The following is a 27330-nucleotide window of genomic DNA, read 5'->3' on the forward strand; positions in this document are numbered from 1 at the left end:
GGCCACCACAGTCCACCTTCAATACTCCTTGGCTTCCTGGTGATCTTATCTCACAGATGTATGAGGGAGGCAAAAACATCAGGATGGGAGGTGATCATACAGTCCGTGTCCTCAGAGAACACAGAGGAGATGAGGCAGGAGCTGAGTAGGATAAAGTGCTATTGACAGAACTCTAAAGATTCACAGCTCAGACATTGTGGCAATACCTCCAAATGACACACGGCTGATCCCTCTACAGATACCTAAACCCAGGCATGAAACACAATATTCGGGACACCCATGTGGGACCTTCTAAACACATGATATTACCCAGCTTGGGAGTTAAATGGCCACCATTCCATATCTGTGAGACTTAGGACCCAGGTGCCTTTTCTAATACCCTCCCTTTTACTGAGTCCTATACTGAGCTGGCCTCTCGTGCCTCAAATGTGTCCACAGAGCCATTATTTCTTCTTTCTGCTTTACTCTTGGTGCCAGAATCTGAGGCTGTGCCATGGGGTAAGCCAAATGGTTGTATAATTGTGTCTTCGGCAGGGTGACATATGGAAAACAATAGAAATTCTGGATGGGGAAGACTCCCTGTACCTGAGATTCCCCCTACCCCCCTGTCTACAGAGGCTGTGAGGTCAGATGTGGCTCAGATTTTATCTCCATAGACTTGGTGCTGTGTAGCAGGTATAGAGGGTGCTCTAGGAGAATCTGGGTTCAAGTCTGCTGGCCTGGAATGGACAGGATGTCTCAAACACACACACACACACACACACACACACACACACACACATGAATGAGAGATATCTTCAGCACATGAACAAGCAACCTGCTTTCCTTCTCTAGTCCCCACTTTTAGGAGATTGCCTCTCAGATTTACTCTTTAATAAGTGATGCAGAATCTGCCAGGTAAGTCACCTTGATACAGGGCCTCTGTTTCAGTAAGGAAAACCAGGTCAAAATCACCACCCTAGGATTTTGAAAGAAGGCTCAGTTGGTAAAAGTGCTACCTACTATATCAATGGACCTGTGCTCATTTCTAAGCACACCCAAAGGGCCACTCATAACCTCCCATTACTCCACCTGTGAGAAATTTGATGTACTCTTGCAAATTCGACAGGTATCCCAAATCAATTAGCATGTACTTCACACACACAAACATACACATAAGTAAAAACTAAAAATAAACCATAAAAACCAATGCCCTCGGTCAGAAACAAGTTTGAGTATTAGGGAAGTTGTCATCCATGCCCACTGGTGGTGTGGATTATTCTGTTTTTCTATTGCTGCGATGAAACACAATAAGCAAAACCAAATCGAGGAAGAAAGAGTTTATTGTATTTGATAAATCCCGGGTCACAGTCAATCACTGAGCAAGTTAGAGCAGGAATTCCCAATTAAAAAAAAAAAAAAAAAAAAAAAGAAGCAAAATCCCTGAAGAATGCTGCTTAGTGGCATGGTCAGCCTGCCTTCTATATCATCCAGGAACAAGTGCCCAGCCTATGCTTCATGAACAGTGAGTTGGGTCATCCCACATCAATTATTAATCAAGAAAATGTCCTGCTTACTGGCCTCCTGACAATCTGGTGGAAAGGTTTTATCAATTGAGGTTCCTCCTCCCTGATAGGTCAAGCTTCTTCGGTCAGATAAACAAAACTAAAATAAAAGTCAGAACGAGGTTTGAATGATAAAATCTCCTCTAGGCTCAATTCTTTACTCACTTGGTCACGTCTGGTGGTGCTCCTGGGAGAAGTTATCAAACTTCCTGAACTAGAGTCCAGCTGGAGGAATCCTTCATGTCCTGAAAATGTTCTCTCCCAGTCACAGCTCAGCTTCACAGTGAGGCCATGGTGAGGACCCTAATAAAACAGTCATCTGAGATACCCACACCCGTACTGTGGATCACCTGTCACCTACCACTTGCCCCCTCCTCTATGAACACTGTCCTTTGTGACCCTGCAGAGTGTCTTTTCTCCTTGTTCCACACAACACATAAACTCCAGGCTGGTTTGCACTTTGAGACTTTTTGCAGTTCTTTGATGGTTTCTGCATGGAAAAATTTCCTTTTCTTATGTAATAGCTCTCAAAATATATCAGTTAGATTTAGTGATCACTGCAGAGTCTAGCTCTCCACTGGGGATAAGAGAGAGTACAGTTGAGTTAAGTCAGATGTCAGGAATCAATAGCCAAGCCCTTGAAGAGGCTCTTTCTGTCTTGAACTCTGGACTCACACACATAGTTCTGAATGAAAGACTTGGATCCTAAATTAGCAGTAGGATGTTGTAGGGTGCACGACTACTTATTTTCATTTTTTTTCTTTATGTAGTCCTGGCTATCCTGAAACTCACTTTGCAGACCAGGCTGGCCTGGGACTCAGAGATCTGCTTGCCTCTGCCTCCTGAGTGCTTGGATTTAAGGTATGTGCCATCACCACCTTACTTCTCATTTTGCTTTGTAAGTGGAGTCTGGGTCAGTACTGGATTCTCTTCACTTTATAACCTTGATCTCGTGTATGCTGATGACGTTCTCTAAGAATTACCAATAGAAGAGAGAGAAACATGGTAATTGCGTAATGCAAACATCAGCCCCTGGGCACTAGGAATCACTACAGTCTGTTTTCTCTCTCCAAGCCTGATCTTTGGCTTGGTATCCCAGGAGCAGTGCCTAGAGGACAAGGCTTTTCCTTGATCCATATCCTGACCTTGATCAAAACATTCTTCTCATCTCAGAAGAATGGGCAATATGTCAGCAATTCTAGAACATTTTGCACTCAGTATGACTACACACACTTAGAAATTGTGTGGACCTCAAGGTAAATATGCTTATGTGGTTTATATCCATCCATATTGATTGTGTCAAATACTGTGAGTTGAGACATTCAAGTCATTTATGATAATATTAAATAAGTCAGACTTGAAGACCCAGGACCATTTGGTCCTATTAGAGAGAACTTGTAGCATTTTTGAATTCTGATCCTTGTGACAGGTGATCAGGTCAGGGTAATGCAGACATTGAGACACCAGCTCTCCTAATCAGCTCAGGTTAATAAAAGGAATGCCTCTGAGCAGCCAGGGGTGGGAAACGTTTTCATCTGAGGTTAATTAGAAACAAGTTTCAGTCTACCTATGACTGATGAAATAAGAAACCATGCATGCTTTCTGGTGTTAACTTTCTCTTTTACTTCATCTTAAAAATGGTCTCTGACACTTTCTGTCTCCACATGGCTCCAGATCTCCACACTGCTGCATACAGCTACATACCTTTACATACACACATTTTTCACATGGCTACACATCTCTCTTTTGCACACATTTTACTTCTACATGTCTTTTCTGTACAACTGTGTCTTCCTTGTCTCCACACAGTTACAAATCTCTGCCCAACAACAGGCAAACATCTCATTCACTTAGCTCTCTCAGCATACATCACCTTACACAGTTCCTAGGCAAGCTCCTCTCTCTACGAAACAGCAGCTCTTTCACACACACTGTCTCTCTCATACACACACACACATCCTTCTACATTGTTCACTCACTCTTTACTCACTCACTCTTTCATGCACTTGCTCCCTCACACTTCTCTCATGCTTCTTCCTCTTCATCATCTCTCATTCAGCACACACACACACACACACACACACACACACACACACACACACAGACACATACACACACACACACACACACACACACACACACACACTTCACTCACACACACTTCACTCACATTCTGCAGCAGCTCTCACATAGCTGTCTCTCTTCACACCGCCACTGCTGCTCCCTCACAACCAAACTCTGGACAATTATGAGTTACCTTTTCAGGGCCCTACCCATTCTCAAAACACAAGATAAGTCATGTAGTTTCTATTAGGCTAATAATGTCACATTGACCCATGCACATAGCTCTAAGTTGGTGAGGGGTCCCAGACATTAAACAATTGGCTGAACCTTGAGCAGTTAAGATATGTGCAGAAAGGGAGCTATTGCAAGGACTATGTCTTGATGTAAACAGCCTGGCCTCAATTTAGCAATTAACAACACCTGGGAATTAGTCTTTGTATCTATTCTGTAGGGGTAGTTTAGTCTGTTTGGGACTTGTTCTGAGGTCTTTGCAAAATGTGTAAAGGCTGTCTTTGAGACCAAGAATACTGTTACTTTCCTGTGTCAGTAAAGAAGAATATTCTGGTATTATTTCTATACATAGGAAACACACAGCTTAAACAGCTATAATAAACTACCATCCACAACTATAAGTATGTTAAAACATGTAAAAAGCACTACCTAAGGATGGTGAAAGCACCCCACAGCTATTCTTATTAGGGAGGCATAGCAATGGCACCTAAAATGTTACAGATAAAAAATAACCAGTTTCCCTGGATCAAGCCCTCTGAATAGGTGAGACAGTCGATTGGCTTGATCTGTTTGGGAGGCATCTAGGCAGTGGTACCAGGTTCTGGGCTCGTTGCATGAGTTAGCTGTTTGAAACCTGGGACTTATGCATGGACGCTTGGATCAATCAGGGAGGAGGGGACTGGACCTGCCTGGACTGAGTCTATCAGGTCGATCCCAGTCCTTGGGAGAGACCTTGATCTGGAGGAGATGGGTATGGGGGTTGGCTGGGGGGAAGGGGAGGGGACAGGAAGGGAAAGAACAAGGGAATCTGTGGCTATTATGTAGAACTGAATAGTATTGTAAAATAAAAAAAAATAATATTACTGAGGAAAAAAAATAACCAGTTTCCAAAGCCAGTGACTTTACATCTTTGTCATGGGGACTCCCCATTGGGAGTTATACCTCTAAACTTGTCAAACACTAGTTGTTACCTGCTGTACACTGCCATGGCCTTCAGCACCAGGGGTCCCTCAGAGTCCTGTCACAAGTTGCATTAGCAGAAGTGGGGTCTCAGGCACATTGGGAAAGTCTTGGCATGGTCCTAGTTAACATTTCTTTATTGATTCTCTTGCTCAAGTCCCTTATGCTACACACACTGAATATGACTATACATCCTGGGACTCAACTTACTCTGCAGAAGAGTCTGAAAATCAAGTACCAGACTTTCTTTCTCTGCAGATAACATAGGCCAGTTGTGATAGCTATTCTTGGTTGTCACCTTGACTAGACCTGGAATGAACTACTTCCAGAAATGGACGGAACATCTGTGATCCCAATCGTGAGGTGAGAAGACACCTTTAATCTGGGCCACATTTTCTCTGTAAGCCTTTATAAAGGCAATGGAAGAAGGAAGGTTTTGATCTTTGCCTGCTTGTCCTCACCTTGCTAGCACATCCATTCCTTCACTGGCATTGGTACCTACTTCTTCTGCATTCCAGCATATACTAAAGACCAGCTGAATTCTAACATGGAGAATGAATTTGTGCAGTGACCCCTCACAAGGATAGAATGTGGGAAGGAGAATTGCTGAGAACAACTAAGGACAGATACTGTGCCATCTGCTCTGAGAGGAGAGCCCTTGTCCCATGAGAATTCCTCCTCAGCAGGGAGCAACCTGGAAAACTAACTCAGTCTTTCATCAAAAGGAGAAGAGTGTCATGGGTTTTCTAATTCAACAAGAGAGAGGGACTCTCCACAGGGCTAGGCCTTCTCTCAGGACACTTCAGTCTGTCAAGTAAGTAGCAGTTCCTTCCACTTGCCTTGTGAACCAGGAGCTCTCTCAGGCCTTTTCACTGTCCATGTGCTGTGGAGCTCTGACTCCAGTGTTGCTGAGTCTCTGTCTTGACCCAGTCAGAACCAGAAGTCCAAATTCCTAGAGGGATATGCAGAGTCTCCTGCTCTGGGATGACTCATGCTGATCCTGAAACTTTCCAAGGAATACATTACCCCATCTATATCCTGAGATTAGGCTGATGTGTGGGGTCTGCACAACTCCTTCAAGCCAACTGTCCCGTTCATTCAAAACGTAGTTACATTGGCACTGATGGATCTTCATGAAGGATTCACAATACCTAAATCTTCCAACTTGTTCCCCAAGATATCCTAAAAATGTATGTGAACAATAAGGGCAGAATGGATGGGAATATCACTCTAGGAGCTGGGCCCTCAACTTCTACCATACTGAGATCACTCAAATTGGAAGAAAATGAGAGCAATCAACTCTGGATATGGAGGTGATAGGGACCTGTCCTGCAAGGGATGGGATCTTCCAGAATGGGCATATAGATAGGGTGGTTCCTCTGGGGAATGCAGAGATACTCATGTCATGTGGATCAGGAGGGGATCTAGAGACTATCAACATGAGATGAGGTAAGGATGGGAAGTGACTACAGGGTCTACCACAGTGAGAATGGGAGTCCTTGGGAGAACTGGATCAGGGTCATGACTGATAGCTGGAGGTCAGAGGCCTCATTCTTCCTTCCATTCTTCTGTCAGAGCCTCCTCAGTTCACTATCCCCATTGTGGCCATTGTTACTGCCCTGGTTCATGGAGCTGTGCTATGGGAGCTGTGGTGACTTTTCTGATATGGAAGGTGAGGAATGACTGAAAGCAATGCCCTGGGTCTGAGTTTTTGTCTCTGAGAACACATCAAGCCCAAGCTGAGAGTGTGCACTGCCACATGAGAGCAAAGTGTGATCCACACAGTAGCTTATCCAGTCTTGTGCAGATGTGCTGACATTAAAACTATTGTGAAGCATAAAGGAAATAATGAACAGATTCATCACTGCAGTGATAGAGGTAGCAGTGACCTGATCCTCAGCTCTCAAAGGTCACATGGAAAGTTTCCTGCTCAGAAAAGATTTTCATGAGTCCAGGTAGTTCTCTTCATGTACAATCTTCCATCGTGTTTACTCATTTTTCTCTGGATCTGCTGCATTCACAGTTCTAGAAACTTCTCTGAGAAAAGGACCAGGATTTTTTTCTAGACCAATTTGACCCTGATACCAAATGACCTCTAATAAAAGGGTTGAATCTCAGGGGTCAAAGCTGAGGTAGCCATGCTCTTGTTTGCCTCTGAGTATAGTGGGATTCTTCCTGAGACACTATTGTTAGTGCAGACAGAAGTCCATTCTGTGGCTCTGCCAGCCCATAAAACCCAATCAGGACCTTGTCAAAGCCCACATGAGTTGGAGGAGATATGAGGTGGATGTGCTCTTCCAAGGCTCCAGTCAGTGAAACCATAAGTGTCTCTGGGCACAGCCCCTACCATACTTACCTGCAGCCTGAACATGACTGCCCCATCTTTAACCAGTGGGAAGAAAACATCCTGCTAGTATCCAGGGAGACGGTAGGGTCATGACCGTCATGAGGAATCTCCTGGTCCTTATCCCAGGAATGTTTCTTAACTGTGACTGCAGATCCAAGGGAGGGAAGGAGACAAGATGGAAGAGAATATGGCCTGGACCAACTGTCTTCTGCAGGTCTGTCCTCAGCAGCACCTTCCTTTCTTTCTAACCCCAGGCTTCAGGGAGTCGGGAGTCCATCAACTCCATCATCAGGGCAATGACTCTGCACATTATTTTCTATGCATTTCACATAGGTCCCAGGCTGAGTAAGCACTTGTATGTGAATACAAATTTCCTCTTATGGACAGAGCACATACAAAGCTTATGCTTGAAATCCCAGGGGAAGAATACCAGGACCATGACCATTCCTTATCTTCATTCCCTTTCTTTAGTCATAAAAAAGACCAAAGCTTCCATAACCACTCCTTCAAGAACCTGGGCAGAAACAGTTGCCATGATGGAGATGGCGTGCTGAGGAGGCTCTGACTAGGATTCAGAAGTAAGAGTGAGGCCTCTAACCTCCATCTCTCAGTCCTGATCCTGCCCCAGGTCTCTCAATGGCCTCCCACCTTCTCTGTGAGTGAGTTCTGTGCTCACAGCCACATCTTAGGGTGAAAGACTCATGCAGCCCCTCATGATTCACATGAGATGTATGTCTCTGCTCAGCCACAGAAGGCAGCTCCACAACTGCCCACATCTGGAAGGTTCTGTCTCCTGCAGATCTGATCACCATCATCTCCACATTTTAAGTCTGGATGTTCCTATCTCTCTGCCAGTTCAGGGTGATCTCAGCAGATAGAAACATAGAGTTAAGCACCTCAGGATAATTTTCCTTCAGATGTGAATTCAGGGTTCACAAGTGTTTTGGAGTGCGGCTTGTCTGGAGACACTAATTCCAGATCAAGTTATTCGGCATTCTTCATAGGAATCCAGCATTGCTCATGCAACCATTCTTGGAGAGATGGGAGAGTCAGGCAGGAAGAAGTGGACAGATACCATCCCTGCAGCCCAAATCAGTATCTGGATAACGTATTTCTTGGGAAATTTCAGGATCTGTATGAGTCAGTACAGAGCAGGAGACTCTGGATCTCCTTGTAAGAAAGTAGACTTCCAGTTCTGCCTGGTCCAGGGTGTGTGTTTTGGATGGGAGTCTGGGACGGTGTTAAAAATCTGGAACCCTGGAGTCAGACCTCCAATGTCATTGTGTGTGGTCAGGGAACAGGCCTGACAGACGGCATGGTTCACAACCCAAATGGAAGGGGTCTGCTCCTTCATTGACAAACTAAACTGTCCTGAGAGAAGTGTGACCCTCTGGAGAGTCCCTCTCTCATCCTGAGTCAGGGTACCCAGGAGCACTCTTCCCCCTTTCATGCACACATAGTAAGTATTCCAGCTGCTCCCTGCTGAGGAGGAAGCCTCAGGGACAGGAGCTCCTGTCTCAGAGCAGACGGGAGTTTCTTTCCTTACCTTCAGCTTGGGAAGGAGCATAGAAGCAGACAGTCTGACATGGTGCTTAAGAGGTAGCTGAGAGCCCCATCTGATCTGCAAAGTGCAGGAAGCAAGATTAGGCCTAGTGTGGGCATTTGAATCGCCCAAGCCAAGTCCCAGTACCCGCCTCTCTTGACAAGAACATACTCTCTCAAGACTTTAATGTTTCAAGTTCCATGATTTCCTTAGAAGCCCACAATAAACATTTTTCTTTGTATTCATTTTCCCACCATAACATCTTCACCCCAAAGCAATGATTCTTTTATTACTGTTTAACACAATTTCAAGCAAGCAGAGCATGTTTCACCCAATTCCTTTTGTACTGTCAGGCAGATGTTTGTGGTTTCAGGGGAACTGATTTCTATTCTTAATTTTACTCTAGAAAAACTTTAAATGATGCTCAGTTCACCATCTATTTTCCTTTACACACAATATGGTCATTTAATTTCCTTTACAACTTTGCTTTTCCAAGGTGCATACTGGAGCCTGTGACTAATTATGTAAGGTATGTGACCAAGGAACTCAAGCCTAGTCTTGGGTGTAGTGAAGTAATTGTTGTCTTTGATCATCAGTCTGTTCCACGGTTAGAATTCATGGCTCTATAATGCATGAAACTTCTTTGTTCTTGTTTTCCATCCTCTGCAAATCTCACATCTAACAAAGCAGAAGGTAACTTTGGGCCTGTATTTGCCCTTTCTGTATCTCTTATTGGAGTGATTGGCAGAATAACCGAAATCATGTTCCTCATCATCTTTAACAACTGTCCTAGCTATCTGGTTTTATTATTTTTTTTTTTAGGTTAAATCAGAAAGTCCAATTAAATCATACATCAGTGCACACAGTAATTGGATATTTCCTGCCTCTATATGTCACTTGCTAAATTCCTGCCAACTCTTATAGACACAGATAAGAAGACATACTTTACACCTTCTCTGAAGATTTGTGTGTTGTGGAACACACCTGTACTACCAGCACTTAGAAGTTAGGACTGGGAAAATGCAGAGATCAAGGATAAGAAATCCATGATGGAGGAGGACACAAAGGTACAGACAGAATCTCTAGGCAATAAACTGAGAAAAGTCGGTAACTGCTGTGAGAAGAGGTGGGTGATGACCAGAAAACTCTAGTTTATTAGCAAATTAAAATAGCAAAAATTAAAGAGCAAAAATGGGAGGAACGTCCTCATGTCAGGATCCTAAAGATGAAATGGAGACTCAGAGTGACTCAGTGGACCTGCTTGGTCTTCTTCCCATTCTGGCCACATTTAATAAGCATCCTTTCTCTAATTTTCACTGTATTTGTGACATTAGTTGCCTTATTGTATTGGCCAATCACAGCTTATTACACCTGTCAGAAAACAGGCTTTGACCCTAACATGTCTCAAGACAATAGCATGGAGATTCCTTGGTCAGGGGTCCACGGGGCTTGTAAGACAATGAAAGAAACTCCTCTGTTCTTAGAACCAGGGGCACTTGGAAAGAATGACTCCAGACAGGTCCCATTTGCTGTAGATACAGGAAGCAAAAACAGATGAGTCTGGGATGCCCACTTCCTCAGGATGAAGGACAACAGCACGTATAGCAACAGTCCTCTAGGATATACAGGGAATACACTTTAAGTTCAGGAACAGCTGTCTGGAGCAGGGAGTGAGGACCAGACATCTCCAAAAATATCAGCAACTTAAAGAGGGAAATTTTAAAAACTAGAAAAGGAAACATCCTGAGTTCCTAAAGTAGGATTAGTGTGTTTATAGAGGACCCCCACTCTGTGAGAAGGATTTTCCAGAGCCCTGTTTAACTCAGCCCCAGAATAGCTCTATAATAACAGGAAGAATTACTTAAAGGACAGTCAATATACGGCCAGTGATTAAAAACATTGGCCAAACCTCCAGAACCCTGGGTTCAATTCCCAGCACAAAACATACAACCATCTCGATCCAGACACAGGATAAACAAAGACCTTTTTGCCACCCCAGCCACTGAGCATGAACATGGTGCACAGAAGCACATGCAGAAAAAATTATCATACACAATAAAAAGGAGCCAGGCGGTGGTGGCACATGCCTTTAGTCCCTGGTTCCAGGAGGCAGAGGCAAGCATACCTCTAAATTGTAAAACAGAACTGCAAGTAGCCAGCTTCAAAGGAAAGAGCAGAGAAATATCGTAACTGGAGGTGGTCTAGACTAGTTTTTCGCCGTTTTAAAATTCTGATTTTCAGGATTATATTTCTCTAGAATTTCCAAAGGGACTGACAGAGACTTGGTTTACTGAGTCATGGAAAGATTAACTACTGAGAGAGGAATCTCTAGAGCCCTGCGTCCCCACTCAGACCCAGCTCTAGGGCCTGGTAACCTGGGAGCAGTGTCTGGGGACCAGTTGCTTACTGTGATCTCTGTACTGGTCCTGTTCACAACATCCTTCTGAGTCCTAGTCCTGATGCTGATGTAGCTGACAGAATCAAGGAGGGAAAGTAAAATAAAGGCTACCTACCTCACTGAAGTGTCCATCTCTGGCCCTGATTATGGGGTTTCATTGCCTCACTGCTGTGTCACAGTTTTTTATTGGCCAGCTGAAGGCACCGCACTAAACCTTGGCTTCCTGGTGATCAGAGATCACCGGGATCTAGGGAAGGTGAAGGAATTTAGGATGGGAGTTGGCTGCTGTGTCAGTGGCCATACACACCATGTCCAAGGAAGGCCAAGAGTAGAAGAAATAGTAGGAGTTGAGAAAGGTAATGTACTAATGATATGTCTCTGATGATTTCCAATGCAAAAATTACACCAGTGTCTCACTATGGCACCAGGTGACCCTCCACAGACCCTCAAGACCCAGACATGCAGCATAATAATTGGTACACTCATGGGGAACCTTCTGAACAATATCATACCACCTAAGTTATGGCCATCAATTAATTAATAGCTCTAAGATTAAGGACCGAGGTGTACTCAGCCTTTTGATTTTCATGGATCCTATGTAGATGTGACCAACTCTTGCCAAATCTCTCTGGTGGTATTCTGTTCTCCGAAATATTGTGCACGCTAATAAACTTATCTGGGGTCAGAGACAGAACAGAACAGCCACAATATTAAACATAAAGGATAGGCAGTGGTAGCACATGCCTTTAATCCTAGCATTCCAGAGGCAGAAATCCATGTATTCAAGGATATAGCCAAGCATGGAGACTCACGCCTTTAATCCCAGAAAGCAAAACTTTAATCCCAGGGAGTGGTGGTAGAAGGCAGAAAAGTACATAAGGCGTGAGGACTAGAAACTAGAAGCATTTGGCTGGTTAAGCTTTCAGGCTTTGAAGCAGCACAGTTCAGCTGGGATTCATTCTGGATGAGGACTCAGAGGCTTCCAGTCTGAGGAAACAGGACCCGCTGAGGATCCGGTGAGGTGAGATAGCTGTGGCTTGTTCTGTCTCTCTGACCTTCCAGTGTTCACCCCAATAACTGGCCTCAGATTTGATTTTATTAATGAGACTTATAAGACTCATGCTACACATCTCTGTCCCTACAGTCATCATTGCTTAGTTCTGATCTTATATCAGTGTCATAGTTTGAGTCTCCCCCTTGGGGCAGCTCCCATGGCTGTATAGGATTGTATGGTGGCGGGGAAATAGGCAGCATCAGATGTGCAGAATGAGGGAGACTTACTCTACCTAAGTTGTCCCTCCCTGTTGACTCCAAGGGCTCTGAGGTCAGATATGGCTCAGGTTCCAGCATTTGGCCAGAGGCTTGGTGCTGTGTCCTGTAGCATGAATCTTAAAAGTTCTTATTGATAAAATAGAACCCGGAACCAGGTATTGGGGTATACTGGAAGATCAGAAACAAGCTACAGCTAACCTCACCTGGTCAACTTCTCAGCTGGTCTTGTTTCCTAAGACTGGAAACTTCTGTGTCCTCATCCCAATGGCTCTCAGGTGAACTGCTGCTCGAAAGCTTGAAGCTTAACCAGCCAAATGTTTAACCAGCTAAATGTTTCTGGTCCTCACACCTTATATACCTTTCTGCTTTCTACCATCACTCCCTAGGATTAAAGGCTGCTTTCTGGGATTAAAGACATGAGTCACCATGCCTGGCCATTTCCAATGTGACCTTGAACTCACAGAGATCCCAGATGAATTTCTGCCTCTGGAATGCTAGGATTAAAGGCATGTGCTATCACTGCCTAACTAGTGGCTTTTCTGTTCTCTGACCACAGATAAGTTTATTAAGGTACACAATATTTTGGGGAACACAATACCACCACAGTTTTCAGGTGTAGAGGGGTCTCTAGGACTTGCTGGGGGAAGGCCTCCAGGCCTGAGCTGGATAGAATGTCTCACATACATGGGAGAGAACATCTCTACCACATGAACAAGAAACCTGCCTTTCATTGACTAGGCTCCTCTTTTAGGAGGTGTGATTCTTAGATTTACCCCTTGGTACTGCTGGAGAATCTACCAAGTGCCCGACCCTGTTCAAGGATCTGGAATACAGCAAAGTGCAGTATCATGGCCTGGATTGGAAGGGTAGCTTAGTTTTTTAAAATGCTAACTGCATTGACAGTGGATCTGAGTTCATTTCCAAACATCAGCAAAGTGCTCTTAACAACCTCCTGGAACTCTTGCTCCATGGAATTTGATGTCCTCTCCTAGATGCACCTCCAATCTATTGGCATGTACTATACACACACAAACATACACATAAGTAAAAACTAAAACTAAGCCATAAACCACTGCCTTCTGTCAAAAACAAGTTTGGGTAGCTCTGAAGGTGTCATACAAGCCCAGTGGCAGTTTGTGTTTGTCTACTTTTCAATTACTGTGACAAATATCCAGGAAGAAAAACAACTTGAGGAAAAAAGAGTTTTCTTCATGTGACAACTCCAAGGTCATATTCCATCATTGAGTTAGTTAGAGCGGGAACTCAAGGGAGGAACTTGAAACTGGAACTTAAATAAAATCCTTGAAGAATGCTGCTTATTGGCTTGTTCAGACTCCACTGGACACAATCCAGGATCAAATTCCCAGCCCTTTGCAGCATGAAGAGGGAGTTAGGCCCTTCTACATGAATCATTAATCAAGAAAATGTCCTACAGATTTGACTGCAGGCAATCTGGTGGAAGCATTTTATCAAAAGGGGTTCCTCCTTCCAGATCATTTAGCTTGGGTCAAATAAACAAAACTAAATGAAAGTAGGAACATAGCTCCAATGATAATATCCACTGTAGAGTCAACTGTCTGCTCACTTGGTCACTACTGATGGTGCTCTTGGAAAACTTTTAAAGCTTCATGAACTAGAGCCTAGCTGGACGAATTCTTCACATCCTGAAAATCTTCTCTCACAGCTGACAGCTCACCTTCACAGTAAGGCTATGCTAAGCACTCAATAAAACACTCTCTTGACCTGTCCCACAACCAGGTGGTGCATCACCTATAGCCTGCCGCTGTCTCCTCCTGTAGGAACACTGTCCTTTGTGACTCTGGAGAGTGTCTCTCTCCTTTTCCACACAACATGTGCAACTGAAGGCTGCTTTGCAGTCTGAGACTGCTTGTAGTTCTCCAGTGGTGTCTACATGGAAACATTTCCTATTTCTCAGTGATAACCCTCAACAAATGTCAGTTAGATTCCATGATCACTGCAGAGTCTAGTTTTCCACTGGGAGAGTGTAGTTGAGTTAAGGCAGAAATGCAGATTATGGGATGGTGAGCACCAGGCAGTCTGAGCCCTTGGTCCTCTGTGCAGAGGCTCTTTCCCTCTCAAACTCAAACTCAAATAGATGGATCTGGGTCAAAGATACAGGTCCAGGAGTAGCAGTTGAAAAGTATGGGGTCAGGGGGTCCCTCCTGCTTTATAAGTGGAGTCTGAATCAGTGCTGGTCTCTCTTCACTTTAGGACCCTGATCTGGTTTAGGCTGATGGACTTCTCTAAGAATAACCAGTAGAAGAGAGAAAAAGAAAAATGGTTAGTCATGTAAAAGGAAGAACTCTTAGAAAATATAAATCCCTACAACCCAACTCCTAGCTCTAGCCCAGCTCTTTGTCTTGGTGTCCCTGGAGCAATGTCTGGAGACAACCTAATTCACCACATCCATGTCCTGGCCTTGGTCAAAATGTTCTTCTGAGTCCCAACACTGGGGGCAATATATCAGCTATTCTAGAGCATTTTGATCTCAATATGTCTACACACGTTTAGAAATTATGTGAAACTAAATAGTAAACATGCCTATGTGGTTTATATCATTCTATACTGACTGTCTTATGACCTCAGTGTTTGAGACCCTTAGTTTACTGAAGATAATGTCAAATAATAGCAACCTGGGGTCAGAAGTTGTACTTGAGGACCAATGAACATTCGTACCTGTTATTGGGGACATGCAGGGCTTGGGAACTCTGATTTTCATGATTTTCCTTAGGAGACAATCCTGTCAGAGACACCACTCCAGTTCTACTAGCAGAACTGAGATCTCAGACACTTTGGGAATTTGTGGCCATTGCTCTAGGTAACTCTCTTTTCCTACTCCCTGTCTTCAGGATCCATGTGCTCCATTCACTGCATTGGAGGCTTTATCTCAGGAGTCCTTTCTTTGTCAGAATGGTTTGTGTTCCAAGTAGCACCCCTGAGGCCAGGCCTGGATGATTTGCTGCTGGTGCAGTGTGAGGTCAACCCCTAACTCTCCTCCAGTTAGGACCCTGGTACAAGGTATATTAGCCAGTGTGTTAGCGTACCATGCATGCTGAAAGGAATCAGGAGGATAGAGAAGTGCTGTGGGATGTTCTGTATGTCCTGTGGGAGCCCTTCTTGGGTTCTTTGTGGCGTTACCCAGCAGGTCCGTATAGAGGATGATTAGGACCATGGGCCTGAGTGCAGGTGTCTGAGATGGTCTGCACTTGGCTGTGCTGGGGGATGGTCTGTATGTCAAGTTGTTCTGATTGATCAATAAATAAAACCTGATCAGCTGTGGCTAGGCAGGAAGGATAGGCGGGACTAACAGAGAGGAGAAATAAAAGGACTGGAAAGAGAGAGACACTGCAGCCGCCGCCATGACCAGCAGCATGTGAAGATGCCGGTAAGCCACCAGCCACGTGGCAAGGAATAGATTTATGGAAATGGTTAATTTAAGATAAAAGGAAATGGTTAATTTAAGATAAAAGGAAATGGTTAATTTAAGATAAAAGAACAGTTAGCAAGAAGCCTGCCACGGCCATACAGTTTGCAAGCAAAATAAGTCTCTGTGTTTACATGGTTGGGTCTGAGCGGCTGTGGGACTGGCGGGTGGCAGAGATTTGTCCTGACTGAGGGCAAGGCAGGAAAACTCTAGCTACAAATGGCGCCCAACGTGGGGCTAAAGAAAAAAAGGGAAGAAAAAAAAGAGGGACTAAAGAAAAAGGACAAATGAACAGGAATAAAGGCCGGTGTTATGAAAAAAAATAAATAAATACTAAAGACAAAGTCCCTTAACCAAGAGGCGCTCCAATAAAGTGTGATCTGAGAAGAATCCTCGCGTGGTGGTAAAGAGGATTCAGAACTCAACACACGGAGCAGTTACGTCGGTAAGTTCTCCAGGAACGGTGACGTCGGTAAACGCCCCACAGTTCCTAATTCTCTCTCTCAAATGAGCAGCAGCCGCCGGTTTGAGTTACTGGCGGGTTCCTGGCATGTGTGCTTGACCTGCAGTATGGCGGGAATGAGGCCTCTGCAAATGGCACATTAAGTTGCATGGTGGATTTGGCCTTTGCTAGTATAAGGCAAAAAGGGTTTCTGGGCTACACGGTGCTTGGATAAAAGCACAGACCCACAATGGCTCCCAGAGCTGGTGGTAAACGGACCACCGCCATGTTGGGAAGCTGAAGGGGGCAGAGCCAGCAGCCACAGAGCTGTTTCAGGCTTAGAAGGCTACAGTTTAAAGCAATAAGTTTGCAATAAGACAGATTCAGATGGAACAAGACTTTAAATGCTTTACAATGTGTGTAAAAATGTACATAGGCTTGGAAGAGAGAGGAAAAGGAACATAGACAGTTATATAAAGAAATAGAAAGTTTAAAAAAATAAAGTCTTTAAAGAGAAAGTAAAAGTAATATAAAAAATAAGCCACGTAAAGATGAATATTACACAGAGAATCTGGATTGTGTTGTCTTTGGGATTTTTAACTGCAGAAAAACATTTGATTGTAAAAGATGTTGAGTTAAACCAATATGTATATTTTAAAGATACCTTGACTTTAAAATTTGGATATAAGGATGTGTTGCTTTGGAAAGGAGATTCTGCTTTTGTTTCCACAGAAAGCCAGAGGCTGTGGATTTGTTCCAGATTAAGATACATCAGGTTTGACCAGCCAAGACCACCTGAAAGGTCTCCGATGACACCATGGCCCAGATGATCCAACATCTAGAATCGTTTCAAGGCAACTGGCTCAGACGATACAGCCTCACGGACTACTCCATGATCTTAAAATGTCCCCATAAGATACAGCGCCCCCCTCCAGCAGGAAGTAGTAAGAGAAGCTACGCCCAAATTCCCAAATATACCAAGCTGGCTTTGGAGATGTATAAAAGTTAAAACCTTCCTTTTAAAAAAAAAGAAAAGGGGAAGTGCTGTGGGATGTTCTGTATGTCCTGTGGGAGCCCTTCTTGGGTTCCTCGTGGCTTTACCCAGCAGGTCCGCATAAAGGATGATTAGGACCATGGGCCTGAGTGCAGGTGTCTGAGATGGTCTGCACTTGGCTGTGCTGGGGGATGGTCTGTATGTCTGCACTTGGCTGTGCTGGGGGATGGTCTGTATGTCAAGTTGTTCTGATTGATCAATAAATAAAACCTGATCGGCTGTGGCTAGGCAGGAAGGATAGGCGGGACTAACAGAGAGGAGAAATAAAAGAAGGCTGAGGCAGAGAGACACTGCAGCCGCCGCCATGACCAGCAGCATGTGAAGTCGCCGGTAGGCCACCAGCCACGTGGCAAGGAATAGATTTATGGAAATGGTTAATTTAAGATAAAAGGAAATGGTTAATTTAAGATAAAAGGAAATGGTTAATTTAAGATAAAAGAACAGTTAGCAAGAAGCCTGCCACGGCCATACAGTTTGCAAGCAAAATAAGTCTCTGTGTTTACTTGGTTGGGTCTGAGCGGAGGTGGGACTGGTGGGTGACAGAGATTTGTCCTAACTGTGGGCAAGGCAGAAAAACTCAAGCTACAGAGAAGAGAGAGAGATGTAATCTCTGCAAACCGACAGAAAAGTGAGGACAAGGACACTGCTACTGAGATCACGGGATATGGGGAAGGTGAGCTCACATGTCCTTCTTGGACAGAGGATTGCTGCCTTGTCCTGTTGTTGAAAGACACTAGGGTTTGCTGGGAAATGTTCTCCTTGTCTGAGGCAGGTAGTCTGTTCCACAGACACACATGCAGGAAGATCCCCATCACATGCTTCAGAAACCTGACTTTTCTGCCCTGTTTACCTCTTTAGGGGCTCTGCTCCTAGTATTGCTTAACAAGAGTTAGAGAATCTGCCATGTGCATTTCCTCTCGGATACAGAGAAGTACACAAGAGACAATGCTCAACTGTGCCTTAGGGCCACAAACACACTCTCTCTTGATTAATGTTCTATTGGAACTGGAAGAGAATCTCTGTTCCCAAGGTATTGCATACAGTATCTAGACTTTTTGTTAACTTAATTTGACAGAGAATACTATTGATTTCATCTACACCTTTCCTCTTGATCTCCACTCTCTGACCCTCTCTGTAGAAAGGTTTTAACATAGGATTCCTTTATTTCATTTTGAAGGGTTTCCAGTTTCATTGAAAGTGACTGAGTGCTCTAAAATCGTATGCTTATGTTTTGGTGACTACTATGAAATGCTCTAGGGATTTAAGCAGTTCATTCTCATACATTGCTCAATTTATATATGCCACATATCATTCTTTACATCAAGCTACTTCCTGTCTGAAATTCAAATACTTAGTTGAGATTTCTGTAGAATGGCACTAACATAGTAGTCTTTGTCCATCCCTTATAATATTACTTTTTTAATTCATTCATTTATTTATTAGATTTTAATGACTTCCTTTGGAGACAGGGTCTCAGTGTATATCCCAGGTTGATCTTCTACTTGCAAATCTCCTGTTGGCAGGGCTCCTCCTGCTGGTATTACTGGCATATTATAGCCCCTAGAGCTGTCAGAAACCAGGATTGGACTCTAATTTGGTGAGAACACCACACACATAATTTGCACAATAACAAAATGCTCCCTACTTGTGTCAGTGAATGTCTGATACAGAAGACAATGACACCTGACTCAAACACAGAACTTAGAACAAATGTAATTTCTCTAGAACGATGAATTTAAACATCTCTTAACGAAACATCAGACTCAAGCCTGAACAGGCAGACCGCCATCATGAAAGAACAGCACAGACACTGGACACAGCCTAAGAAAGGCCTGAGATCCTTTGTTCACATGTCCTGGTGAACAGGTTTTTTGAAAGAATAGGAATTAGGAGCTAGCAAGATGACACAGGTGGAAAAGAGCTATGTGCGAGCCCAGGGTGGAGGGTGTAATTGTGCACACACCAGCCTCACATATCTCTATACAGTCTTCAACTTCAGGAGAGGTAATGGAGTTAGCACAGGACACATGATTCCATAATGTTCGGAGTCTTTATTTTCTCTATCAGGATTTACTCATCTTTAGTTCACTAATGAAATACCCACTCGGAAAGAAGTTGCACAACCATAAAAATGCTTAATTTCAAGAAAGATGAATGAAGTTGTAGCTCAGAGGAAACTAAAGTTCAGTCAAGGGCGGGGGGAGGTTTGCCAGCCCAGCCTCTGTTGGAGCAGCAATGATGACTGGGGAAGGAATGGTGATCAGTGTGTGGATGGGACTTATTGATGCTCAGGGCAGGGCTGAACTCATCGCCTGTTCACACTGTGCTCTCAGGAGACAGACACATAGTCACAGTCAGATGCAGGAAGAGAAGTCATCAGGTCTTGAAGCCACAGTGGGAAAAGGAGAAAACAGAATAAATCTTCTTAGGCTCAGACCAGCTGTCCTATCCTGTAGAAGAAAAGAACAAGGAAGAAATTTAGATTGTTGTCTTATTTAGTTGTATACAGAAAATCTTATCACACACTCAAAATGTCCCAATCCCAACAGTGCCCGAGCCCTAAAGTTCTATCCACTGACCTCCCCTGTCCCACATCAGGCCCTTTAGGGTGTCACTTTTTAAAGCTGAAACAGAAGGCAGGACATCATAGAAAATTTACCTCCCAGTGGAAAGTGATACAAGAGCAGATCAATGCCTCTGAAGATTGCACTAAATGAGAAAGTATGGGCTGGATGAGAATCTCCATGGCTCCTGTATATACTGCAATAAGTGTCTCAGGGAAGAGCCCCTAGCACAATGACTGGCAAGTCTGAACAAGGCTGCCTCACCATTTACCCTTGGAAATAATCCCTTTTATTAGAGGTCATGGCAGCAACAGGATTAGAAGGCCTAGAGGAATCTCCTGGTCCTTATCAGAGAAGTTTCCAGAACTGTGACTGTAGATCAAGAGAAAGATAGGGAAACCTGATAGTAGATTGAACATGAGGAGGATAATTGGACCCCTGATGATGTGTTCTAAGTAGGTACTTTAACATCTGACCTCTGAGGACTGCATCAGTTCTCTGCCACCTCTATCATTGCAGTGATGAATCTGATAATTATTTCCTTCGCAATAAAGTTAATGTCAGCACATCAGCACAAGACTGAATAAGCAACTGTGTGGAGAAATCTTTGCTCTCATGTGTCAGGGCACACCCTCAGCTGGACTTGTTATTCCCATGGAGACTTGAACATAGACCCTGCCCTTTCCTTACCTTTAGTCCTCCTCTTCCATATCAGAAAAGTCACCACGGCTCCTATAAACACAGCTCCAAGAACCAGGCCAGTAACAATTGGCATGATGGGGACAGAGGGCTGAGGAGGCTCTGGCAGAGAATGGAAGGAACAGGTTCAGTCATGACCCTAGTCCAATTTGACCAAAGGACACCCACTCATGTGACAGGCTCAGTGATCACACCTACATCTTACCCCATCTCATGGTAATGGGCTCAGGCAGCCCCTCATGGTACACATGACATGTGTATGTCTGCTCCTTCCCATAAGGCACCACCACAGCTGCCCACTTCTGGAAGGTTCCATCTCCTGCAGGTCTGGTCTCTATCACATCCATGTCCATAGTCTGGTTGCTCCCATCTCTCTGCCAGGTTATGTTGATTTTAGTATGATAGAATTTCATGGCCCAGCACCTTAGAGTGATTTTTCCATCATCTCTGACCTCATGGGTCACATGTATTTTCGGAATGTCTGATGGGAATAAATTGGAAAATTCAGGCTTTTTCATTCTTACTGAAGATCCACCAATGTGCATGCAACCTTGTTTTGAATGAGTGGGAGAGTGGCTAGAAGAAGATATTCAGATCCCACATATCAGCATAATCTCAGAATAAAATGGGATAATCTATTCCTTGGGAAGATTCAGAATCAGCATCAGCCAGCATAGAGCAGGAGACTTCTGTGAATACTGACTTCTGATTTTGACTGGATGGTAACTGAGACTCAGCGACACTGGACTCAGACCTCCAAAGTACATAGACAGTGAACAGGCATGACAGAGATCATGGTTCACTAGGCAAATGGAAGGGAAATGCTGCTATATTGACAGAGTGATCTATCCCGAGAGAAGGCTTAGGCCTATCAAAGTCGCTCTCTCTTATTGAATTAGGAAACCCATGACGCTCTTCTTCTTTCATTCAAGACTGAGTTAGTATTCAGCTTCTCCGTGAAGAGGAGGAATCCTCAGGGGACAGGGGCTCCAGTCTCAGAGCAGATGTGGCAGTTTCTTTCCTTACCTGTTCTCAGCAAAGTTTCCTTCCCATGCTGCAACATTGGGAGAAGAAGCTGCACACATTTACACTCTAGGAAAGTCTTCACGTATTTTGCAAATTCTAACTTCTTCCACTCCTTGCTCAGGTATTTAGCAGCATTGCCAGTTATCAGCCAAAAGCTCTTGTTCTCAGCCAGCATAATGGCATCTTTGGGTTCGAAGATAAATTTAAATTCCTCATCTCCGAAGTACCCTCCAGGCAGTACATCACAGGACATCAGGATCTTGAGTGTATGATATCCTGTCCAAGACCCGACTCTCAGCCATGCTCAGAGGGACATGAACCAGGGGCCCTCCTGTGGCTGAGTCCCTCCCACTTGGCCTTTGTAAATGGCCACATTTAGCTTAAATTGTACAAAACACCAGGTCAGTGTCCCAAGGCTCTCTACAGCCTAATCTACATGGGTCCCATTTACGGGAGTAAATCTTGGATATGGGGAACAGGATTGGAGAACTGGAGCAAACCCGTTGCGAGCTTGATATTTGGGATTTCTGATTTGGGTTAACTCACCACCTTCATTTTCATTGTAGAAGTGAAGCATTTTCTTCAGAGAATCCTTGTAGATGTTCATTAAGCTCAGGATGTCCTGTGTCCTCTTCTCCCAATACTCTGGCTCCTGCTGATCCACCCATGGTGCACAGTGCTCCAGTCTTGGAGTCTCTGCTCTGCTGTTGAATCTCTCAACATGAAGATCATCCAAGTAGACATCAAATATGAATTGAGGCTCCAGGAGGTGAGGCCCGGTGATGAGAGCTTGCAAAAAGCTCAGAGAGTGTGAACCTAGGTACAGTGGGCCTTTAGATCTAGAGCACCCCATGTAGTTCCCTATGAAGCTCCCCACATTGCTCCCAGGGGAGCAGGGAAAAGGGGACAGGGGTTATAATATAAAATAAACCAGGGACCAGAAGGTCTTGCCTGGGCTAGGCAAGAGACAGATTTTTCTGTGTTCAATCCAGGGATGGAGTCCTTTTTTCTCCCAGGTTAGGTCCTTTCCCTCCTGACACCCACACTCACCCTTTGGATGCCTGGTCAGGGCCAGGTTGGCCAGGAGCAGCAGGAGGAGAGCCTCAGGGATAAAGGTCTTCATCCTGCTTGAAGAGTGGACACTGAGACTCTGCTCGTCTTGTTCATTTTATAATCATGATATGGATGAGGCTGATTGGCTTCTCTAAGAATTCCCAATGGTAGTGATAGAGAGCATTGTGGAAGAGGAACCTCTAGGGCCCTGTTTTCCCAGCTCAGATCCAGCTCTGGGACTTTGGACTCTAAGAGCAATGTAAGGGGACAAGTTGCTTACCCTGGTTGTTGTCCACCTCATCCTGGTCAAAATATCCTTCTGAGTACAGCCCAGAGGCCATTGAGCCAGCATTTATCACACTGAGATGTCAGGATGTCTAGAGTCTTAGAAATTGATTGACCCTCAAAGGTATTTATGCTTGTGTGGATTATATCAATCCCTGTTCACTGTGGTAGGAACTGAGAATTTTAAAACATTTCTTCATTGAACATTAATGACAAAGTGCATGTAAGCAAAATGTTAACATAAACTAATGACTGTTTTCCAAAATACAATGATATGGTGAAACAAATGGATGTTGACATGCCTGCCTATATTATCCTCCCCTCTCCCACTTGACATATCTTGGATTCTATTGTCCTCTTTAGCATTTTAGTTTTATGTATACTGTATGTATATTCTCAAAAATGTACATGAAAAAGAGTTTTAAGATTTATCTTTATATTTTGTTTATATGTATATTTGTCTGTGTGGGGGTATGTGAATTTGGGAGTACAGCAGTCTGTGGAGCCCAGAATCAGTTATAGGTAACCCTTCAAGGGAGGAACAAAAGGTTGTGATCTCCCAGACTTCTAGGACTCCAACTGTAGATGTCCTCAAAGTTAAGACATCTCTCCATACTCAGAGGCTAGTGTTTTTATTAACATCTTCAAATTATTTTACTTTTACCCAATTGTTTTTTAGGTTCCCCTAGAAATCCAGTCATCCACAGGTCTCAGTCCCCTGAGAATTGACAGAATCCATGTACCACCATAATGGGCTCAGTGTAGATTTTTATCTTTTATATTGCACAAGGTTCATTCAGGTGTTACTTACATTATGGAACTCAAAATAGTATTTAATCCTTCATAGTTTGCTGCATCCATGTCCATAGGAGAATCGAGTTCATTGAGTTGTTAAATTTGCATCAAAATTAGAGTATCAATGTCATTGTTGTGCATATTTCTTAATGAATTTTTATTCATAATGATGGGTAGAGATTGAGTGTAGAATTTTCCTTATTTACTTTACAACTCTGATAACTAGGATGAGGCTCACTGGCTTTTCTAAGAATTTACCATGTGAGTGACAGAGTCCTGAAATGTAATGGATAGATTAAGGAATGGGGGCAAAATCTCCAGAGCTCTGCTTCTCCACCACAGATCCATCTCTGTGCTCTGGTATCCTGGGAGCAGTGTCTGGGGACAAGTTGCTTACCCTGATACTTGTAATTGCCTTGTTGACAACATCCTTCTGAGTCTTAGCCCAGATGTTGATATGGATGACAGAATCAAGGAAGCAAAGGAAACCAAAGACCTTTTCTACCACTGAAGCATCCACCTCTGGTTTCTGTGCTGGGCTTTCCATGGCTCACTGTTACGTCATGGTCCTTTCCTATACAGCTAAGTCCATAGCAATAAGCCTTGGCTTCCTGGAGATCTTATCTCATAAATGTCTGGGGGAGTCAAAAAAATCAGAATGGGAGGAGATAATACAGTTCATATCTGCAGAAAACATTGAGGAGATGAGGCAGGAGCTGAGGAGGATAAAGTGCTATTGACAGAACTCTGATGATTCCCAGCTCAGACATCAATGCAATATCTCCACATACACAAGGCTGATACCTCTACAGATACCCAAACCCAGGCTTCAAACACAATACTCTGGACACCCATGTGGTCCCTCTAAACACATGATATTACCCAACTTTGGAGTGAAATGGCCACCATTCCATATCTGTGTGACTTAGGACCCAGATATCTTTTCTAATACCCTCCCTTTTACTGAGTCCTATACCGAGCTGGACTCCCCTTGCCACAAACCTGTACACAGAGCCATTATTTTTCTCTCTGGTTTTATCTTGATGCCAGAATCTGAGGCTGTGCCATGGGGTAAGCCACATGGTTGTATAACTGTGTCTTGGGCAGGGTGAAAGATGAAAACAACAGGAATCTGGACGGTGAAGACGGTGAAGACTCCCTGTACCTGAGATGCCACCACCACCACCACCCACCACCCCCACACCCCACCGCACCCCCCCACCCCACCCCCACCCCGTCTACAGAGGCTGTGAGGTCAGATGTGGCTCAGATTTTATCTCCTTGGTGCTGTGTTCCAGGTGTAGAGGGGGCTGTAGGTGTATCTGGGTGAAAGTCTGCTGGCCTGGAATGGACAGGATGTCTCAGAAACACACACACACACACACACACACATGCACACGAAATAGAGAAGATCTTCAGCACATGAACAAGCAACCTGCTTTCCTTCTCTAGTCCCCACTTTTAGGAGATTGCCTCTCAGATTTACTCTTCAATAAGTGATGCAGAATCTGCCAGGTAAGTCACCTTGTTCCAGGCCCTTGGATTCAGCAATGAAAACCAGGTCAAAATCACCACCCTAGGATTTTGAAAGAAGGCTTAGTTGGTAAAGGTGCTACCTACTCTATCAATGGACCTGTGCTCATTTCTAAGCACACCCAAAGGACCACTCATAACCTCCCATTACTCCACCTGTGAGAAATTTGATGTACTCTTGCAAATTTGACAGGTACCCCCAATCAATTAGCATGTACTACACACACACAAACATACACATAAGTAAAAACTAAAAATAAACCATAAAAACCAATGCCCTCGGTCAGAAACAAGTTTGAGTATTAGTGAAGTTGTCATCCATACCCACTGGTGGTGTGGATTATTCTGCTTCTCTATTGCTGCGACAAAACACAATAAGTCAAACCAAATCGAGGAAGAAAGAATTTGTTTGATAAATCCCAGGTCACAGTCAATCACTGAGCAAGTTAGAGCAGGAATTCCCAGCAAAAACTCAAGCAAAATCCCTGAAGAATGCTGCTTACTGGCATGGTCAGCCTGCCTTCTATATCATCCAGGAACAAGTGCCCAGCCTTTGTTTCATGAACAGTGAGTTGGGTCATCCCACATCAATTATTAATCAAGAAAATGTCCTGAGTCGGCCGGGAAGGTGCTGGCTGCAGCGCCGCGGAGTTTCCTCTGTGGACCATGTGCTGCTCTGGATGCCTGAAGCACTTGAACTGCAGGTTGGGAAGATGTGGACACCTAAATGCTGGGCTGGATTAAGTGCCTGATGAGGATGGTGATTCAGCAAGTTGGGGTCAGCATGCAGTCGGTACTTTGGTTTGGAAAACCATATGGTTCATCTCGAAGTATCGTAAGGAAAATTGGTACCAACTTATCTCTGATTCAGTGTCCAAGAGTTCAATTTCAGCTTACCAGCCATGCCACAGAAGGGAGTCCTGCCCACCCAGGAGAGGATGTGGTGGCATCGTTTGCTGATGTTGGATGGGTAGCCACAGAAGAAGGAGAGTGCTCAACAAGACTCAGGGCAGAGGTCAGGTCCAAGTCTCCAAGGATGACCAGGATGACCTTCCTTGCTTTGAGAAGCCCCCAAGCAGGCACATTTCCTTACCAAACTTGTCTCAGGATGAGCATCCTCCAAAGACAACACTGGCCAGGGAGGAGGCCTTGCAGAAGATCTCCGCTCTTGAGAATGAACTCGCTGCCCTTCGAGCTCAGATTGCCAAGATTGTGACCCTACAGGAGCAACAGAGTCTCAGTGCAGGCCACTCAGATTCCTCCACGGTAGCACCACCACCCCCTCCTCCTCCTCCCCCTCCCCCACCCCCTCCCCCACCGCTCCACCAAAGTATGTCTGCTGTTGATCTGATTAAAGAGCGAAGAGAGCAAAGACTCAATGCTGGAAAGACTTTGGTGAAGAGCCACCCAAAGCCACCTGACATGCCAAATATGCTTGAGATCCTTAAAGATATGAACAGTGTGAAGCTACGGTCAGTCAAGAGGTCAGAGAAAGATGTCAAGCCTAGGTCAGTAGATACTACTGACCCTGCTGCCCTCATAGCAGAGCTCTGAAAAAGAAGTTTGCTTATCGCTATCAACACAGTAGTCAAGGTGAAGTTGAAAGAGAAATTCCAAAGCCAGAGTCAGAGGCCACCTCAGAGCCAGCCCTGTTTGGCCCACATATATTGAAGTCTACAGGGAAAATGAAGGCTTTAATTGACTCCTAATGGACAATGAGTTCAGAAAGACTCCTGTTTCACCTGTTGGCTTGCAGAGCTGAGTTTGACTAGTAGAAATCACCAGTATTTAGTAAATTCCTGGCTGTAGTATTCATTGGTCTCCTTAACCTAATTAGGAGTAAGAAGTAGTGAAGCCACAGGAGTTGGGTTGACTCTCATGAGATGGTCAGTTCTAGAGTTCTCCTTAACACAATGATTATGACATGTTTTTAAATAGGTAGCCAGGCTTTATCTTCCAGCCTCAAAAGTATTTGTAGGGCTTCAGGATACAAACAGGCCATTTGTGGATTTTGCTGTGCATTCTCAATTCTTAACACTAATATCTGCAAATGTTTTATATGCACACATTTGGAT

The 27330-nt window shown here is 44.2% G+C and overlaps 1 protein-coding gene and 1 pseudogene across 1 annotated transcript; one reads left to right on the forward strand and one right to left on the reverse strand.

The window, feature by feature from the left end:
* Positions 1 to 19331: 19331 nt before the first annotated feature.
* Positions 19332 to 25876, reverse strand: LOC114682640 (class I histocompatibility antigen, Gogo-A*0501 alpha chain-like). The gene is made up of 7 exons (XM_037200179.1): positions 25580 to 25876; positions 22640 to 22713; positions 22136 to 22405; positions 21590 to 21865; positions 20769 to 21044; positions 20555 to 20665; positions 19332 to 19750 (listed from the first exon to the last, which is right to left on the reverse strand). The coding sequence occupies exons 2-7, from the start codon at positions 22710 to 22712 to the stop codon at positions 19746 to 19748; spliced, it is 1011 nt and encodes a 336-aa protein (XP_037056074.1). The 5' UTR covers position 22713; positions 25580 to 25876; the 3' UTR covers positions 19332 to 19745.
* A 104-nt stretch (positions 25877 to 25980) lies between these two features.
* LOC114682674 lies at positions 25981 to 27066 on the forward strand (annotated as a pseudogene).
* Positions 27067 to 27330: the final 264 nt, after the last annotated feature.

This window comes from Peromyscus leucopus, chromosome 16_21 (genome assembly GCF_004664715.2).
Source record: "Peromyscus leucopus breed LL Stock chromosome 16_21, UCI_PerLeu_2.1, whole genome shotgun sequence".
NCBI lineage: Eukaryota > Metazoa > Chordata > Mammalia > Rodentia > Cricetidae > Peromyscus > Peromyscus leucopus.